The 19,157-nt window shown below is 57.7% G+C and overlaps 1 protein-coding gene across 1 annotated transcript; it reads right to left on the bottom strand.

Annotated features, from left to right (window-relative positions):
• Positions 1-2,810: 2,810 nt before the first annotated feature.
• LINGO3 (leucine rich repeat and Ig domain containing 3) lies at positions 2,811-4,589 on the bottom strand. The gene has a single exon (XM_065934122.1). The coding sequence runs from the start codon at positions 4,587-4,589 to the stop codon at positions 2,811-2,813; it is 1,779 nt and encodes a 592-aa protein (XP_065790194.1).
• Positions 4,590-19,157: the final 14,568 nt, after the last annotated feature.

Here is a 19,157-nt window from a genome sequence, read left to right as displayed (position 1 = left end):
ACTGGGGACTCTGGGTAGGCTTGACCCTCCCTTTGCCTATCTGTAAAACGGGGTTATAATCTTCCCTCATAACTCAGTCAGTGAAGAATCTGCCTGCAAGGCAGGAGACCCAGGTTCGATTCCTGGGTTGGGAAGATTCCCTGGAGAAGGAAATGGCAACCCACTCCAGTATTCTTGCCTGGAGAATCCCATGGACAGAGGAGCCTGGCAGGCTAGAGTCTATGGGGTTGCAAGAGTCAGACATGACTTAGCTACTAAACCACCACCACCGAAATGGGGTCATAGCAGTACCCAGCTCACAGGGGAGTGAACACAGGCAGCACTGGGAACTGCATGAGCACTCCTGAAGTGTGACCTCCAACCTCATCGCACGGTTCGTTCTCCACAAATGCCCTGTTACTCAGGGTCAGCTTTGGTGCTGAAGCCAGGCAACTCCCCCAGGCACCCCAGAAACCCCTACTTCCTTTCCCTGCTCTTCCCATAAAAAAAAATCCCTGAAGTTTGCTATTAAATTGGTTTCATCTTTATTGAATTCCAACCAAATACAGCAGGGTAGGGGTGGGAGGGGACAGGGGTTGTTGGTTCATGTTGGGATGGGGGCAGGCAGAGGGGGCTGGGAGATCCCAATACACTGATGCTCTATGAGTCCTAACACTGTCCTAACACTGTCGAGAACATACTCCCTCTCCTCGTGATGATGCTAAAGGCACTTGGATGTCGTTTTTTGAGGGACCCTCAGGGTTGTCATGGCAACCAAGGTCAGACGGATGCTAAGGGTAAAAAAAAAAACTAGTCCATTTTGTTCAACTCTGCATGGGGCTGCTGGAAACCCCATTCAGCTCTCACTCACGTCCTGCCATGAACGGGGTTGGGGTGGGGTCCCCACCTGGACTGGCTGTGGTCAGTAGCCTGCCACTCTGTCCTGTTGGCCCACAAACACAACGTGGGGGCAGGGCCAGGGCCTCCTAATGTTTCTAGCCCAGGGAGAATGGCCAGTGTCCCTTCCCAAGTTCTGTCTGAATCCTTTGCTCAAAACTGCCAGGGCAGACAGTTTTTTCTCTGCCTTGTCTCAGAAAGACCTTGAGGAATCCAGAAAACAAGTCAAACGTCAAGCTTGTCCATGGGCCTGGCCTCTATGTATGGAGAAATAGGTTTGGTCATCAGACTGATTTTATAGACGTGGACATCAGTGGTCTTCAGTTGCCAAGATCACACAGCTGGGTGAAAACAGAGCCTCTTACAAGGTCTGTGAGAATACTGTCTAGTCTCCTGGTCAGTAGCCAAGCTCCTCTCTGGCTGAGGTCTGGCCCTACAATACTTCCCGTGCCCCTTCCCCACAACTGTTTGTCTGGCCGAGGTAGAGAGAGTGGGGGCAAGGACCAGGCTGGGGGAGGCAGGGTCATGTATGGCCCCTGTTTGGCATCTAAATCCTTATGCAAAACCTCAGCTCCTGCTTGCACACTTCCAGTGACAGGGAACTCACTACCTATAGAGCAACAGGGCAATGACCTTGGGGCAATGACCTTTTTTCACCTGAGCGACAGTCTTCCTGTGACTCTCCACTCTTTGGCCCTGGATCTACCCCAGTGTTGCAGAGACCAAGGTGCCTCTGTCATCTCCTAATGTCCCAGGTTTGGACTTCCCTGTGGCTTGAACCTCTGTCCCATCCTTGCTCCCAGTCACTGCCCCTACAGTGCACAGGACAAGGACCCTCAGAACCATCCAGACACTGGTCTCCTTCCCAAGGTGAGCAGTGGGCAACAGGGCAGGGGTGGTGCAGACTCAGGACTGAAGGTCACGCCATCTGGCCTGCTGGAAAGGGACACCCTGGAAGCCATGCTTCTGGACCAGGGGCCAGGACAGCTGTCCTACCAGGGTAGTGAGGGCACAGGAAGCAAGCAGCAGCTGAGGGATGGTGGGAGAAACTGGAGGAATGGCTTCTCCTAGCTGGCAGCCCATCTTGCTGGGCTGGCAGGTCCTGGTGGGAGGCAGTCTGGGTATAGGGACTTGGGCCAGCGGGTCAGGAGCCATCCTGTGTGCTGGACCCCTTCAGGGTGAGCCTGACCAGTGAGACCTTAGCTCAGCACCTGAGGTCTGCATCAGGTGGCCAGCTGAGTGGGAGCCAGGGGTCAGTGAACGTCTGGGTGTGAGCAGAAACGGGTCTCAGGTGTGAGCTGCCTGGCCAAGGTGGGGACTGGTCTCTACCAAGAGCCCAAAGTGCCCGCAGTGATCTTGGGTCACCTGCTTAGTGTCAGCTGGGTATGAGGTGTGTGTGTGTGTGTCTGTGTGTTCCACTCTGGATCTGTGCATCGTGGCTGTATGCCTTGAGTAGTAAGTATGTGCTCTGGTGTAGTTGGAGGGGGGTATCCAGGTGTGAACGGTGTGGGCTTTCTCATGCCCTGACCCGGAGGCTGGACTGCCTTCCCTGGGATCCCAGGTGTAGACCATCTCCACCAGGTGTGAGTTGTTTTGTGTTGAGGACCCTGGATCTCTGAGCTCCCATCTCACCCTCGCCCAGCTGAGTAACCACACCAGGGGCAGGAAGACAGGGTGAAACCCTTAGAAAAAAACGCTTGAGAAACTCTGCAAAAGACGCATCCTGATGAAAAAACAGTCCTGTGGTTGGGTCCCTACAAAAAAAGGGGGAAGTTCTGCCAGGAGCCGGCTCGCGGCCGCCCCCTATGGGAGATGCATAGGTGGTCTTCAGATGGGCCAGCCGCCCGCCGGCGTGGGCTCGGACGGAGACGGAGACGCTACTTCCGGCGCAGGCGCAGCGGTGGGGGGCCGCGGGAGGTGGGCACCGGGGCCTCTCATATCATCTTCATGTTGAACTTGCGGGCGCCCCCCTGGCCGGCGGCGGCGGCGGGCCCATCCACCTTGCGGAAAGAGTACTCCACCGAGAAGTTGTTCTTGTGCTGCCCGCGGCCGCGGCTCCACACAAAGAGCAGCAGGAAGCAGAAGAGGACGACACCCAGGAAGGTGATGCAGCCCATGGCGGTGGACACCAGGATAGTGGTGAGGTCGAGCGGGAAGCGCGCGGCCACCTGCGTGTCGTTGCGGCCTTCGCCCGGGGTCCGGTTGACGGCCGGCTCGGGCTGCACGCTCAGGGTGGCGAAGTAGGTGTCGTTGCCGCCCGCGTTGCTGGCTACACACGTGTAGGTGCCGCTGTCCCCCGGCCGTGCGTCCCGGATGTGCAGCGTCCCGCCCGGCAGCACGCGCGCCCGGCCGGCGCTGGCGGCGGTCACCGTGCGGTGGCGCGGGGTCACCCAGGCTACGGTGGGCGCCGGCTCGCCCTCGGCGCGGCACTGGAAGCGCACGTCGGCGCCCGCGGCCGCTGTGACGCGCTGCAGCCGCCGCTCGCGGATCTTGGGCTTGCGGCACACGAAGTACTCGAAGAGCGCCGAGTCTGGCAGGCTGCGCAGCGCGTCGCCGCGGACCTCGGCCGGGGTGGCGCAGGCTGGCGGGCGGCCGTCGAAGTTGAGGGTCTTGCGGCGTTGCACGACCCACAGCAGGCGGCAGTCGCAGGCCAGCGGGTTCCCGTCCACGCGCAGCGTCTCCAGCGTGTTGACTGAGTGGAAGGTGCTCTCCTCCAGCGTGGACAGCAGGTTGTTGGAGAGGTTGAGCAGGCGAATTTGCCGCAGTCCCAGGAAGGCCTGCGGCTCCACCATGGCCAACAGGGCCCCAGCCAGGTGCAGCTCACGCAGGCGCACCAGGTCGCGGAAGGACCCGCGTGGCACCGTGCTGATGGGATTGTGCGACAGGTTGAGGCAGGTGAGGTGAGCCTGGTGGCGCAGGGCAGCGGCGGGCACGGCGGTGATGTTGGTGTGTGTGACGGACAGCGAGGTCAGGTTGAGCCCCCGCAGGCTGCCGGCGGCCACCTCCTCTAGCAGCGGCCAGTTGTCGATCTCCAAGTGCAGCAGGCCCGGGAGCCGCTGGAAGTTCTGATCCTCCAGGGCGGCGATGGCCAAGTGGCGCAGCCGCAGGGCGCCCAGGCCCCGCAGGTGGCCCAGCGATTCGCCCGACAGCGCCGTCAGGTTGCAGCGCTCCAGGGTGAGCTCCTCCAGCGCCAGCAGCCCGGCGAAGGCTCTGCGCGAGATGAACACCAGGTCGTTGTCCCCCACCTCCAGCCGGCGGAGGCTGCGCAGATCCTGGAAGGTGTAGTCCAGGAGGATGACCAGCTTGTTCTCGCTCAGGTCCAGCAGCGTGAGGTTGTCCAGGCGTGTGAAGACACCAGGCGGGATGAGCTTGAGCAGGTTACCGCGGAGGCGCAGCACGCGCAGGCGCGGCAGGTTGGCGAAGGCACCCGGCTCCACGTGCGCGATCACGTTCTCACTCAGGTCCAGCTCCTCCAGCAGCGGCAGGGCGGCCAGGTCGCCCGGGTTCAGGCAGCGGATGCGGTTGCGGCTGAGCTCCAGCAAGCGCGTCTCGGCCGGGATGCCGTCGGGCACCGCGGTCAGCCGGCGCCGGGGACAGGCTACGGCGCGCGTGTGCGCCGTGCACTCGCAGCGGGCCGGGCAGCCCCCGGCGGGGGGCAGGACCGCGTGCAGGAGCAGGAGCTGCAGGCTTAGCACCCACAGCCAGCAGGTCATGGTGCGGAGCCTGGGCCTAGGGCCACACCACCATCCTCGTGGGCACCTGTGGGTGGGGGCAGCATTAGTACCCGCACTCCAGGCCTGTCCCATCCCATCCTAGCAGTGCACTCGAAGCAATCGTCCACCGTGGGACCCGGAATCCCACTCCTGGGCATCTACCCAAGGGCTCTGAGGGGAGCAGCCTGGGTGGATGATCGGGGTGGACAGAGGGGTGACTTCAGATCAGGACAGGTGACATGCCTGCTGAGACCCTGTACAGGGTTCATTTGTGTTCTCCCTAAAGGAAACACGGCTTCCCAGATGGCACTAGTGGTAGACAGTCTGCCTGCCAGTGCAGGATGTGGGTTCAATCCCTGGGTCAAGAAGATCCCCTGGAGCAGGAAATGGCTACCCACTCCAGTATTCATGCCTGGAGAATCCCATGGATAGGAGTCTGGCAGGCTACAGTCTATGAGGTTGCAAAGAGTTGGACAGGACTGAGCACACACAGACACATACACACATACATACATGTAGAAGTCCCCTGATTCATTTTAAGGGGCCTCCCTTGAAAATAGGTTCTTTGCAGATGTGATGAATTGAGATGAATTTATATTGGATTCAGTTGGCCCTGAATCAAATGACTGATGTCCTTGTAACAAAACGGCAGTTTGGATGCACAGAGAGATGCACACAGAGGGAATAAGACTGTGTGAAGGCAAAGGCAGAGGCTGGAGGGATATGTCTATATAAATTGAGGATGGCTGGGGTCCCCAGAAGCTGGGAGAGGCATGAAGGACCCTCCCTTGGAACCTTTGGAGGGAGATGGCCCTACAACACCTGAATTTCAGACTCATGGCCTCCAGAAGCCAGAGTGCACAGACTTCTGTTGTTTAAGTCACTCAGTTTGTAGTACTTTGTTTTGGCCACAGGAAGCTCATGCAAACCCATAGGAGGACAAGGAAAGGGCTGTGGGTGTTAGGGAAAGATGGTTCCAGGCTGGAGGAACGGCTAGTGCAAAGGCCCTGAGGCAGCAGGAGCAAGTGGAGTGAGTGGGGGTGGGGAACCCAGAGATGCACTGGAGGGGCCACAGAGGTGGATGATGTGACCGGGAAGGACCTGAGGAACAGATGCCAAAAGCCTGGGCCTCTGCACCTGTGCCTTCCGAGTTGCTCCATCTCTCCAGGCAGCCAGCTGGCCCTCCATCCCCCATCTCCCCCATGCTCTGCTGGGCTGCAGCCCAGATCCCAGAGCCAAGGTGGGTGGGGGTGGGGAAGGAGCAGCCAGATGGCAGCTGGAGGGAGTTGCTCTGTTGGCTGGGCAGCTATTTTCAGTATCTGAGCAGCTGAAGCCCCCAGGCTTCCTCTTACTGCCCCCTACCGCCCCCACCAGCACATCCCTACTGCCTCTTTCCTCACTGTTCCCACAGGCCTGGCCCAGCAAGGACCCAGGCTCTAGATCCTCACCCATGAGGTCAGCTCCTGCTTGCCTGGACCCTTTTGAGAATTTTAGGTGAAAATGAACAGACACAGAGCCCAGAGCTACTGCTGGCTTAATGCTAGAGGCGAATCATACGTCACTAGGAGGAGAGTTTGTATTTTGCAGGTGTCATCAAATTAAGATGAGGTCATGCCAGAGTAGGGCGGGCCCTGATCCAACGACGGGTGTCCTTATGAAAGGGGGAAATTTGGATGCAGACATGCAGGAATGATGGCCATGTGACGACGGAGGCAGAGATTGGAGTGATGCATTTATAAGCCAAGAGACACCAGGGTTGCCAATAAGCACCTATGGCTAATTCACATCAATGTATGACAAAACCCACTGAAAAATTTTGCTACAAAAAAAAAAAAAAAAGAAAGAAACAAGGGAGGATCAACCCCTTGAGTCTCTGCAGGGAGCAAAACCCGGCTGACACCTTGACTTTGAAAGTCTGGCCTCTAGAACAGAGAGAGTAACTTTCTGTTGTTTAAGCCACCCTGTTTGTGGCCTTTCATTATGGCAGCTACTGGATACTAATACAAGACTTTCATGAGTAGCCACGTATCCGTAAAAAAAACCACAAACAAGAGCAGAGTGGCATCAACAGGGACGTTTGCTGCAGCGTCGTTTGGAAAAACAAAAAACTGGAACTAACTTAGATATCCATCTACAGGGGATCCAGGAAATAAATTGTGGTCCGTGCCTGCTGTGGAACACAGGGAGACTTTTATATACCAATGAAGAAAGACAGTGGAGGTGCATGTATATGGGGGGAATAAAACCCCTAGAACTAATCTCAGTGTCCATCAGTGGGTGCTCAGTCATGTCTGGCTCTTTGCTACCCCATGGACTGTAGCCATCCAGGCTCCTCTGCCCATGGAATTTTCTAGGCAAGAATATTGGAGTGGGGTGCCATTTTGTACTCCAGGGGATCTTCCTGCTCCAGGGATTGAATCCTCATCTCACATCTCCTGCAGTGGCAGGCAGATTCTTTCCCACTAGCACCACCTGGGAAGCCGGTTCATCAATAGGGCATTGGTTAAATAAGCTAGGGTCTGTGCCTGCTGTGGAATCAAGGAGATTCGTGAGTATTTAGTAGAGAAAGAAAGCCGAGATTTACTTACATGGAGGAAAAATGGAACTAACCCAGGTGCCCATCAATTAGGGGATCAAATAAGCCATAATGCATGGTTATTGTGGAGTGCTGGGAGATTTGAATGCACCCACAAGGAAAGATGGCTGAGTTGTAGTTCCAAGAGAGGCTGGAGGAATCGAGGTTGCCCAGCAATCACAGACAGCACAAGCCTATTCATCAGGAAGTAAAATCAAACACCAAACCCAATTCTTGATTTGGTGGGCACATAAACACATGTGCAGGTGCTCCCGAAATGCCTGGGGATTCACACACTGCATGAACAGCACTGTGAGTGGCAGGAATGGAGTTGCAGTCATGGAGAGCGAGGTCACACCATGAGGAAACCAAGGTACCCCTGGTCTCCAGGAAGTCATGGGTCTTAACTTTCTAACCCTGGCTGGGGAAGCCAGTGGGGAGGCGGACAGGGGGAGCAAGAAGCATCTGGTTCTGCTTTCCCACTGCAACTGTCCTTAATCCCAACCCGCGTATCGCAGGGAACACAATCCTTCCCCGAGGCAAGCTGCCTTCCCAGGCTCTCTTTCTAGGTCATTCTCTTCCATGTTGTTGCCCTGGACAGCAAGCAGAGGGGCCATGTCCCACGAGGGGACAAGACAGTCAGAAACAATGGTCCCCTATTCATCCATCTCTTTCTACCTTAAACTGGCTCTGCAGTCACTCCTAAGTTGGGCCACTCCCTGTGGTCAAGGGGTCACTGTCTGTCATCTAGGGATAGGGGATAACTCCTCAGTGGTCTGCTTCGGAGCAGCCAGGCACCACCAGCTCTGCCCCCAGAAGGAAATGACTGGTGTTGTTCAGTGCCCCAAACAGACTCCTCGTAGGGGTGGGGGGCAGAGCGGCCTGCTCTTTTCTTTCTGCAGGAGAGAATTCACACCCCTGTCCCCTCCCCGCCCTCCCCTCCTCCCTCTCCTCACTCTGCTCCAGATGCACAGGCCTGCTCACTGCTCCTCCAACACACCCGGTGTGGTCCTGCCCCAGGGCCTTTGCACATGTTAGGCAATACCCAGACCACCGTCCCTACAAGGCTCTCTCCCTGACTTTATTTGGATCTGGCCCCCGATGTCACTTCCTCGGTGACTTTTAGTACTCAAGTACCCTCCCAGTCTCTCTTATATGCTGCTTAAACCCCTGTTCAAAACTGGTCATTGTCTTCATCCACATGGCAAACACTGCAGCAGCCACTGCTCTGGGCGATCTGAATGGGTCCGTTCAAGTCCCACAACATCCTCATTGGGAGGGGGAAGCCCCACTGCCACCCTCATTTTGCAGCTGGGAACACTGAGGCAGAAAGCCACTTGAATCACCAGCTCAGGTACACGCAGGGCTTCCCAGGCGGCACCAGTGGTAAAGAATCCGCCAGTGCAGGACATACAGGAGAGGTGGGTGGGACTCCTGGGCTGAAAAGATCTGGAGAAGGAAATGGCAACCCATTTCAGTATTCTTGCCTGGGAAACCCCACGGACAGAGGAACCAGGCAGGCTGTAGCCCATGGGGTTGCAGAGAGTTAGACATGTCTTAGCACAGGTTCACATAGCACGTCAGAGGTGGCAGGGGATAGTCTCAGGGAGAGGTTGGTGGTGCTCAATCCTGTAACACTATCTCTCTCTCTCTTTTTTAAACAGGCAGGAGAGAGTCTTGGCAGTTCATCCAGCTAGGATTCAAAACACAGCTCTGTTTTCGCTGGACCTGCAGTGCTCGTTTCCTCTCATTCATCGATTCCGTCCATCTGTCAGTCAACAAACGTCTACCGTGCCAGGCATCTTGCAAGTGCTGAGGACACAGAGTGCCTGAGACAAACAGATCGGCTTTCTGGGAGCCGACAGATAATAAAAGAGGTAAATACATGCTCTTCCACCTCCGGCGGCCATAAATGAAGAGGAATAAAAGAAGAAGATGACAGCGGGGTGTCGAGGGCATTGTAGTCATCACTATCATCAACTTACTGAGGAAGGATGGTTGTGCAAAGAGTTAGGGACGGAGAAAGGAGGTCTAGCAGATGGGGGGCAGCAGGACCGGGCCGGTCAGCCCAGGAGGCTGGGAGCAGGCCCTGTCGAGAGAGGAAGGTAGACTTTCAATCTACAAACTTAAAAAATATTAAAAAAAATTTTTTTTAAGTTTTTATTTATTTGGTTGTGTCAGGTCTTACTTGCAGCATGTGGGATTTAGTTGCCTGACCAGGGATCAAACCCAGGTCCCCTGCGTTGGGAGCACAGAGTCCTAACCACTGGACCACCAGGGAAGTCTCCCCCCACCCCAAATTTTTTAAGTTGGAAAGAATTTAAAAAAATAGTTGTCACAGAGGCAGCTAAGAACAATGTCAGGAAGGAAGTACTCAATTTGAGAGGTCAGGACAGCTTAGGGCACAGCCACTGTGATACAGTTTCTTGGAAAGGCCTGCGGAGACCTCAGTTCTGATGTGCTGTGTGACCTCCAATGAAAAACGCGCCCTCTGTGAACCTCGCCTGTCAAAGGCAGCGAAACCTCGGTGTTCTCAGAGCTCTCGTGCGGTAATTGCTCCCAGGATGAGAGGACAGCTGGTCCTTTGGTGCCCAGCAGGGGCCACTCCAGCTGTGACCTAGTTTGTGAACTCCAACCTCTCCCAACCCAGTGTGGGCCTGTCATCTTCTCTGCAGGGGGTGGGCAGACTTGCAACTGGGCTGGAGCTTCCGATGCCTCCCCCACTAGGGTTCCGGCTCCTCCATGGTGGGAAGGGATTCTGGGACCTTGACTCTGCCTCCAGTAGCCGAGTTCACTCATGTTCCTGGATGTTGGGGGCCTGGGAAGTGGGAGAGCTCGGGGGAGGGCTGAGGGTGGAAGGAACTGAGCCGAGATGCCCAAATATCCCTGCATCCCTGCCGCTCTAGGATAATCAAGGGCCGGGTACCTTGAGCAAGTGAGTCACCCTCTCTGGGCCTGTTTTCTCGCCTGGAGGCCTGGGCCTTGCAATGGGGTTAGAAGGCCAGGTTCCCAGGCCCTGATTAGGGTGTTCATGCTCAGTCATGTCTGACTCTTTGTGACCCCATGACTGTAGCCCACCAGGCTCCTCTGTCCATGGGATTATCCCAGGCAAGAATGCTGGAGTGGGTTGCCATTCCCTTCTCCAGGGGATCTTCCTGACCCAGGGATCGAACCCGAATCTCCTGCATTGGCAGGTGGATTCTTTACCGCTGAGCCACCGGGGAAGCCCCCCAATTAGGCTGGGAGTCTAGATTCTAGTCCCGCTTCTGCTGCTAAGTTTTCAGGGCATCAGGTCCATTTCCTGAAAGATGGTGAGAACACCAGATGTGGATGGTAGTGGGAAGGGCAGGCCAGGCAGGGAGGACAGGGTGGGCAAAGGCTGTGGAGTAGGGGCCGTGCTAGATGGCGAAGTAAGGCTGCGTGGACAGGCTGCTGTTGAGTCCACACTTTCTCTGCTCCTTCCCTCCTCTGTGAGGCTGTGGCCTTGGGGGAGGTGACCCCCACAGGGCTGTCAAGGTCCCCACCTGCCCTCCAGACCCTCCATTTCCCCCCAGGGACCCGCCTCCCACCTGGGGCCTCGCCTCCTGTCTGCTCGAGACTAGACACCATCTGTTCACTGATGACTCCCGGTCCTGTGTCTCTTTTGAGCTCCAGCCCCAGGGACTGGAGCCACATCCCTGACATCACCCAGAGGCCCTGCAGCGTCCCAACTTCAGCCTCCCCTGGCAGCTTCTTGCTCACACCCCCGGCCAATCCGTCACCAGGTGCAGTCAGCTTCACCTCCAAATATATCCCAGATCCACCTTGTTCTGCAGCTCTGCCACCGCCAGGCCCCCGCCTGCCTGCACGGGCCCCAGCTCACTCCCCAGTGTTCAGCAGACACCCTGCCTTCTCAGGCCTCAGTGTTCCTGCCTGCAGAATGGACTGGAGTTCTGTGAGGGTCTCTTGACCCTGCTGACCTGGGGCCATTCTCTGTGTGTGGGGGGGCTGTCTTGGGTGCTGTAGGGTGTGGAGCAACCTCCTTGGTCCCCACCCTCTTGACACCAGGAGCCCCCCAGTCGTGACAACCACAGATGTCTTCAGATATCACCCATGTCCCCTGGGGCAGGATCACGCAGGTAAGATCCATGTTGTAGAAGGTGCTGGACACAGAGCAGGCATCCAGTTGATGCCCCAGAAAGAAACAGGCTGATTATCCATTTGTGTTATCAGTGAGGAAGCAGAGGCCTTGAGAGGGGAAGTGACTCGCCCAGGAGGAGAGAAGTACATGTAAGATTCGAACCCAGGGCTCCATACCCTCTTCTCCCATGGCTCTCTCGGGGTCAGGGCAAGGGGACCCCACCTCCATGGAACCCTGACTTCTGCCAGCTCTGCAGACCCAGGAGCTGCCCTGTGTCAGCTGGCCAGAACCGAGAGTTCCCAGGGCTGCCTAAGAGCATGCCTTCCTCCTCCCATGTCATGGACGCTTCGGGGTCAGTGAGCACATGACCTGTGTCCAGGGATGGAGGAGGCCCTCGGTCCAGCCTGGCCCTTCCTGGGCCTCTTGCCCCCGTGTGGCTGCCAATGCCAGAAAAACTCGCCACATGATTAAACACTGCTCATGCTGAGCATGATGTAGACCAGACCCCCTGAATACCCAGACCCCCATGCAGAGCCAGGGCCCCCCACCCTCATTTTCCAGACTTGGGATCCAGAGCCTGGGGGTCGGTGGCTGAGAACCTACCCATCTCCTTCCCCAGCAAGGGGCAGGTCCCATGGGGGCAGGGCTCTACCAGCCACAGTCCAAACCTCTATCTGTCCTTCTAAACCCCAGCAGGCCAAGCATGGGTGCTGGGGGCGCAGCAGCATCCCAGCTTTCCTCAGCACATTTTTTTCCTATTTCAAATGTTCAGTGGTTTTTTGATGTGTTCACAAGTATGTGTAGTCACCACCACTACCTAATTCCAGAACATTCCATCCCCCAAAAGAAGCCCTGTCCCCATCAGCCGTCACCCTCTCCCAGCCCCTGACAACCAGGAACACACTCTCTGTGTCTGTGGATCTGCCTGTTCTGGACGTTTTCCATCAGTGGAATCACACCCTGTGTGTCCTTTTGTGTCCGCTTTTCTCACTGAGCATCCTATGGGGCAGGCAAGAGATGCAAACACATCCATGAAGTATACCATTTGGGAGAAGCAGGAGTCTGCTCTGGTCTGATGCTTTGTCTAGCATGGCTGGAAAGATGCGTCTGAGTTGAGTCTTGAGTAGGAGTGGGTGGGCAGGAGTGAGCCAGGAGGAAGGCTGGGAGATGGTGTTCTGGGTGGAGGGGCCCATCAGGGTGAAGGCCATGAGTTGGGGGGGAACGGCTGGTGCTGGGAGGACAGAGGTGGGTGTGAATGGAGGTTCAGGGCATGTCTGAGTTTGGGGCTGGGAGTTGGGGTTGGCAAGGGTGGAACCACGCAGGGTGCTGAACCCACAGTGAGGTGTAGGGACTTGATTCTGTGAGTGATAGGGAGCTGTGGGGGAGGTTTGAGAAGGAACATGATGGAGCTGAGTTGGCATCTGAAGATGCATCTGGGTTTGTGTGTTCTGGGCCTGTCACCCTACATCACACGAACCTGGACAGTCACCCTTCTGGACAGCGCTGTCCTGAGGGCGGGGACCACGTCAGTCCCTTCCCTACCCCCACCACCAGCATGCACAGAGCTGGGTGCTCTGTGGACCAATGAGGGAAGCAGAGAGATTCCAGCAACAGGACGAGATCTCCAGGGTCCCCACGGGAGCCTGCCCCTGACTACCTTCGAAGAGACTTGTAAAGCACTGAACCTCAGCTTCCTCCTCTGCAAAAGGGACTCAGGTGACCAACGACCGCCCTCCGGGTGCTGACTGAGTAGCAGGTGAGAACTTATAGACAGAAGGTACTTTATAACCTGGGGCCTTTGGAAAAGTCTCCACTGGGTGCAGGCTGGGGTCAGGTGCCCTGAGTCCTAGGCCTTCTTCTGCTCAACATGCATTTAATGGGCACCTTCTGTGTACCATGCACTGTTCTAGTTCTTAAGGGAAACAGCTTTGAAAAATACAGATGGAATCCCTGCCAGTCATCCACAGGTGATAAAGAGAAGAAAGAGTACTAGAGGCCATGTGTGGACGGTGCAACAGAGAATAACAGGGACGTGGGGCCTGTGGTCAGCCAAAGAAAGGCCCCTCCAAAGATGCCCACAGCCTGACCCCTGGAACCTGCAAATGTTACTTTATGTGGCAAAGAGGGATGAAATTAAGGATGCTGATCAGTTCACCCTGAGGTGGGAAGGATCCTGGATTCCCCGGGGGCCCAGTGTCATCACGGTGTCCTTATAAGAGGGAGGTGGGAGGGTCAGAGGCAGAGAGAGATGGGAGGTACTGGGCTGCTGACTGTGAGCCAGGGATGAGGCGCCTCTAGAAACTAGAAAAGGCAGGAACTGGTGCTTCCCAGGAGCCTCTGGAGGGACCAGCCCTGCCCACGCCTGGGTTTAGCCGTGTGAGGCCTGAGCTGGACTCCTGATCTGCAGGATTGTGAGAGAATCAATGTGTGTGGTTTGAGCACTAGGTTTGTGGCAATCTGTGGCAGCACCCCTGGGAGCCCTGCACAGGGTCTTTGCAGATTTGAAGAGGAGGTGGGCGGAGGCCTCTGCGGAGCTGTGCGCCCGCTCTGGGGGCTGGAAGGGGGAGGGGGCCCTGCTCCCCGCAGTATCTGCCATCAGTACCAGCGGCAGTGCAGGAAGCTATTTGGGGGAGGAGCCCAAAATCTGTCCCTCCTGGGCAACAGAGAGAGACCCTCCTCTCCAGAGCCCCTAGCAGGCCTTAACCCAAATTTACCATGAAGTTCTTAACCCAGCCGGTGGGGTGGTGGCTGGGGTTGCTGGGGCCCCTCAGGATCAGAGGCAGCCCAGCTCCTCCCCGCCCCACCCCATGGAGAGAGCTTTGCCCCCACAGACACATGGGACAAATCCTGTCCCCTCCCAGGCTGGGGGATGCTGAACACTGCTTTGGGTGAGACTGAGCCAAGCCCCCTGCAGGAAGCAGCTAAACCCATAGGAGGACAGGGAGGGGGTGAATAGATGCTGCTGGCAGCGGGCCCCTCTGGCCCCTCCCACTCCCCCAACACAACTGGGGCCAGAGGGGCCCAGGGCAGTGCTATTTGGTGGGCCCTCAAAGTGCTCCCTGCTCAGGCTTCCAGAAGGACTTGGGAGGTGGGGCCCAGCCCCAAGCAGCACCCAGCCCTCTGAGGCCCGTTTTTGGGGACACACTGCCGACCCCTTCAGGACTGGTGTATCCTTTGTCCTAGATCTGGTCCTTCCGGGACTTTCATCCACGACAATTCATTAAGCCCTAATTAGTCTGTGTCAGCCATTAGTCCCTTTTAACCCTTCAGGGGACTGGGGGGCCTCCCGACCCACTTTCCTTGACCGCCTTTGGCAGGTGAGGCCTTTAGAACCATATTTTGAATGTCTACCATCTACCACAGCCACTCAGCCGCTAGCCCAGCCCAGCCCCAAAGGTGGGATCAGTGAAGCCCACTTGGAGAACATGCGACTGAGGGTCAGAGTGGTCCCCAGTTCACCTGGCAGCACTCAGCTTGAGTCAACATTTGAACCCTGGTCCAATGCCAGCTCCCTTTCACTGAATCCCAGAGCCCTATGGGAAGGTCCTCTTCAGAGGCCCAGGATTGACACATGGTGGTGGGCAGCTTGCCCCAGGCCCACCTGGAACGAGCTTTGCTTGGAGAGTTCTCTGAGAGGCTCTCTACCTGGTGAGTAGGTGATGACTCAGGGGCACCAGAGAATGACAGCCTTGTGGGAAGAGAAATCAAGCTGACGCCTGAGATCTACTTTATATTCCCACTCAGCAGGGTACCTTCAGATCCCGGGCGTCCTGTGGGGGTGGCTCCCAGCCACCCCCATTCTACAGATGAGCACGCTGAGGCCGAACTGCTGTGTTAACAGTGGGGATGATCGTGGCTGCCCTGCCATCACACGACATCTAGCTCATGGCAGCCCCATGCTGGGGGCGCAATGCACCTGCATTTCTTACACCCCGCACTGATGTCCATCTCAGAACTGGAGCTCACAGAAGGGCTGTCCTTTGTCAGAAGTCACTAGCGAGGATGGGGAACAGAGAGGCAGGCTGAGGAAGTCTGGCTTTAGCCCTTCCGAGCCCTCACCCCGTGGTGGCAGGCCCTTCCCATCACTCCATGCCATCCCAGTAGGAGGAGGAGGAGCCGCACCTGTGGGGGAAGCTGACGGAGTCTTCCAACTCAGATCCTGTCTCAGATGGTTGCACTCTGCCTCAGAGGGGGAATGGAGCAAGGCAGGACACTCACAGCCCAACGGCTCCTGACCTGTTCCTGCCTGCCCGCACCTGGTTTCCACCAACCTCACCCACAGAGACCCCATGTCCTCTGCCTCTGGGTACTCACACACCACAGCCTTCCCAGCCTCCACACCTCCTCCAGGGAGCCCTCCTGTGTTGCTCCAGGTTTTAGAGCCCTACTCTCCCTGAACGTTCTCCCCCACCATCAAACCCAGATGGTCCCTCTGTCTGCTGCCATGCTGCCGCAGACACCCCCTCCCCACGCCCCCGCCCGAAGCAAGAAGTTCTCAGTCATCTCTGTACAAACGTGGATTCACCAGGGACTGCTTGTTAACAATGCAGGCTCCTGGGCACGAACCCCAGAAGTCCTGATTCCTCAGAACTGGGGGGCTGGGGCGCCTGTACTGTTAGAGCCTGGGGCACATGGTCTGGAAAATAAGGACCAGGTCTTTTCCTGCACTGGGATCATGGCACGAGGTGCTGCCCTCCCCAACTTGTTGAATGGGGCTTAGTGGCCTCACCGGCCAGGCCCTGGGGGGCAACTATGCCAAGCTTCAGGGGACGGAGAGAAGCCCCCACCCCACCCTTGCTGCTGACTGGACACAGGCCCGCGGGGCAGGGGGCCTGGCCCTGCGCTCCCCAATCCTCCCACCTGGCTGGGCTGTCTCCAACCCAGCGATGCAGCAGGTCCTGGTGTCAATGCCTCCTGCACCTTCCGGGCGCAGCCCCCCAGGCTGGACCAGACCTCGCCGGAAGGGAGGGCGAAAAGGCTCCGGACCCAACCGTCCCTGATTCCCAGACTCAGCCACTGCCACATCCTAATCCCCTTTGGAGGGGAGCGCATGCCTCCAGGCGTCCCCACTGCCTCCAGAGAGACGACCACCCGGCTCCTTGCTCCTAGGCGCCCCGGGGAGGGACAGGGGGACCTCAGCATGGCGAGTGGCCCCCCAAAGTTTCCAGGGCGAGCGCTGGGGGCCTGACGAGGAGCAATGCACCCGGGAGGGGCGCTCAGGGAGAGTGGCCCCCTAGGCGAGGATCGGGGGCGCGGGTGGGGGCTACGGCGCGCAGGTGGTGCGAGGTCACCGGACCCGGCGCGGACACTCACCTGGGCGGCTCCGCCGTGGACACGGCGCGGGCTGCGGCGCGGGGGCCGCCCGGAGCCGACAGGAGCCGCCGCCACCGCCGCCTCTCGGGTCCGCCGTGCGCGCCCCCGCCGGCGCGTGCCCGCCGCCGCCTTCCTCGGCGCGCGGGACTGCGCTCCGCCGTGCGCGCGGCCCGCCGTCTGGGGTGCGCGGCGCCCCAACCGCAGGTGTGCGGGGCTGCAGGAAGCGAGGACACGTGCGCGCAGGTGCCGGGACGCGCGCCAGGGCCGCGGGCGGGGGCAGGGCGTCCAGGCCATGGGAGCGTGTGCTGCCCCGCGCACACCCGCCCGCGGTGGCGCGAGCGAGGACCCCTGTGACCGGGGCCTTTGTGAACCTGCAGAGGCTGCGGTGAGGGAAACGCCGGGCTCCCCATCTGCGCTTGTCTGGCCTCTGCCCCTCCTTTCTGCCCGAACTCCGGGTCTCCAGCACGTGACACCTGGACCCCTGCCCCAGCGTCTTCCGCTCCTGCCAACCCTCCAGGCCCATTCCCCACGCAGGTCGCAGAGGCTGCTTAACCACTGGCCTCTGGAATTGACTATGTCTCTCTATTGAACCTGGATTCATGTCTAAACCCGGTGTATGTTTCTGGATCTTCTGTGCCCGTGCCTTCCTTCCGCCGCCTAACGCGTGCCTCACTCCTTCGCCGGAAGATCCCCTTGCTCCTCTTGGAACACGCCAAGAGGGCCCTGCCCGGGTCAGGGCCTTTCCCCTTACTGTTCCTTTTGCCTTTCCCTTCATCCTTCTTGGCCAGTGTGTAATTACTTGTGTTTATGCAGCAGCCTGCTCAATGGATGTTAGTAGAAAGAATGACTCGTACTTTTACATACTGTGATGTATGTAGTTTCCTGATCCCCTAGTACTGGGCCTGCCGGCCATCGGCCTCGTTTAGGGAGCTCATGCTGTGGAGCCTGGGGTGGGAGGTAGATGGTACTCCAGTGTGGGGGGCACAGGGGCAGAGGAGGGGGGCACCTCCCAACCCCCCCAACCATCATGTTAAGACATGATTAGTAGCAAGATTACCGAATGTCACTATATGCTGGGCTCTTTTTTAATGTTTATTTTGTGATTATTTGGCTGCGCTGGGTCTTAGTTGCAGCACGTGGGATCTAGTTCCCTGACCAGGGATCGAACCAGGGCCTCCGGCATCAGGAGTGTGGAGTCTTAGCCACTGGACCACCAGGGAAGTCCCTGGGCTCTGTTCCTAACACGAGCCCTCTGGTGCTTGCTGCAGCCCCACCCGTTACAGGTGGAGGCTAATTATCCCCATTTCACAAATCAGCAAGTCGAGGCTCAAAGATGCCATCTTTCCCAAGGGAAGGGCTCAAGATGGGTCTGGCTGCTCCAGGAGGCTAGGTGTGTAACCTTGCACGATCCCACCCCAGCCCTTCCCACCCGCTGTGCCCTCCTAGCTGCTCCCGTGGTGGCTTGGCGTCAACTCAGCCACCTGTGACTCAAGCAGGCTCCATTCCCAGACTGTCGCATTGGCCCGAGGCCCAGAAACTGCATCCCGGGAGGCTGCAGGCCAGGTGCCCAAGGGACAAGAGGACGGATCCCTTCCCAGTCTGCAGAGGTCCAAGGGGAGGACATGGGGTCCCCTCCCTGGGGGTTCTCTGTCCCCACGGGCAGCCCAGCCCCCACACAGAGGAATCACTGCTGTAGAGGCTGTGTGATCTCGGGGCAGTCACTTTCCCTCTCTGAGCTTCTGTCTCCTGTGAAATGAGGTTCTGGTGACTGCCGACCAGGGCTCTTAGAGGAAAGTGCTTATTGAGCACCTACTGTGTACCAGGTCAAGCGCCAGAGGGAGGAGATGCAGCAGGGGGCTCTCCATGACCGTGGGGGAGCAGACCAGTGAGACAGTCAAGAAAGGGTATGATGGGAAACTCAGCAGAGAGCCGGTACCCAATCTAGGGTGGGAGTCAGTGATGCTCTTCCAAGGAATGGGCTCCTGAGATGAGTCCTGCAGGGGGCAGGGGTAACTGGTGTGGTGGCCAGAATTGGAACCCACTTCCTGGCTGTGGAACTGTGGGAGACTCCCCTCCAGCCTCAGTTTCCACATCTGTAAAATGGGGACTCAAACTGTATACCCATCTTCTAGGATTGCAAGGACTCCACTCAATGACAGAGGGAGAAAGCAGGGCTCTCAGTGGCCCTGCCCAGCTCTCATTCATTGCTACAGAAGCCTGGCTGAAGGGCAGGATGAGGCCCTCTGACACTGCCCGCCTCAGGGCCTTTGCATGGATCTTCCCTCCACTGCAGCACCTTTCTCCCAGCCACCAGCCCGGCTCACCCCTTCCTGACTCATGTCTCCACCCCTTGCCTCCTCTGTCCCCTCCCTGCCTCCTTGGCACTCTCCCCACTTAAGACACCATGTAATTTACTGATTTATCCTGTTGATCGTGGGCTATTCCTTCTTTCCTGCTGTGGAACGGCTCCAGTAGACACAGAGTAGGTGTCCAGTAAATGCTGGCTGAATGAACAAATGGTCCAGTGATGCTGAGGGCTGTAGGTTTTGCTCCTGGAAGT

This window comes from Muntiacus reevesi, chromosome 1 (genome assembly GCF_963930625.1).
Source record: "Muntiacus reevesi chromosome 1, mMunRee1.1, whole genome shotgun sequence".
NCBI classification, from domain to species: Eukaryota; Metazoa; Chordata; class Mammalia; order Artiodactyla; family Cervidae; genus Muntiacus; species Muntiacus reevesi.
The sequence above is the reverse complement of the archived record's forward strand: the minus strand, read 5'-3'. Positions and strand labels throughout refer to the sequence as shown.

Bases quoted from the DNA above. Each gene is read 5' to 3' on its own strand.
- LINGO3 (XM_065934122.1), bottom strand. From the start codon at position 4,589: ATGACCTGCTGGCTGTGGGTGCTAAGCCTGCAGCTCCTGCTCCTGCAC.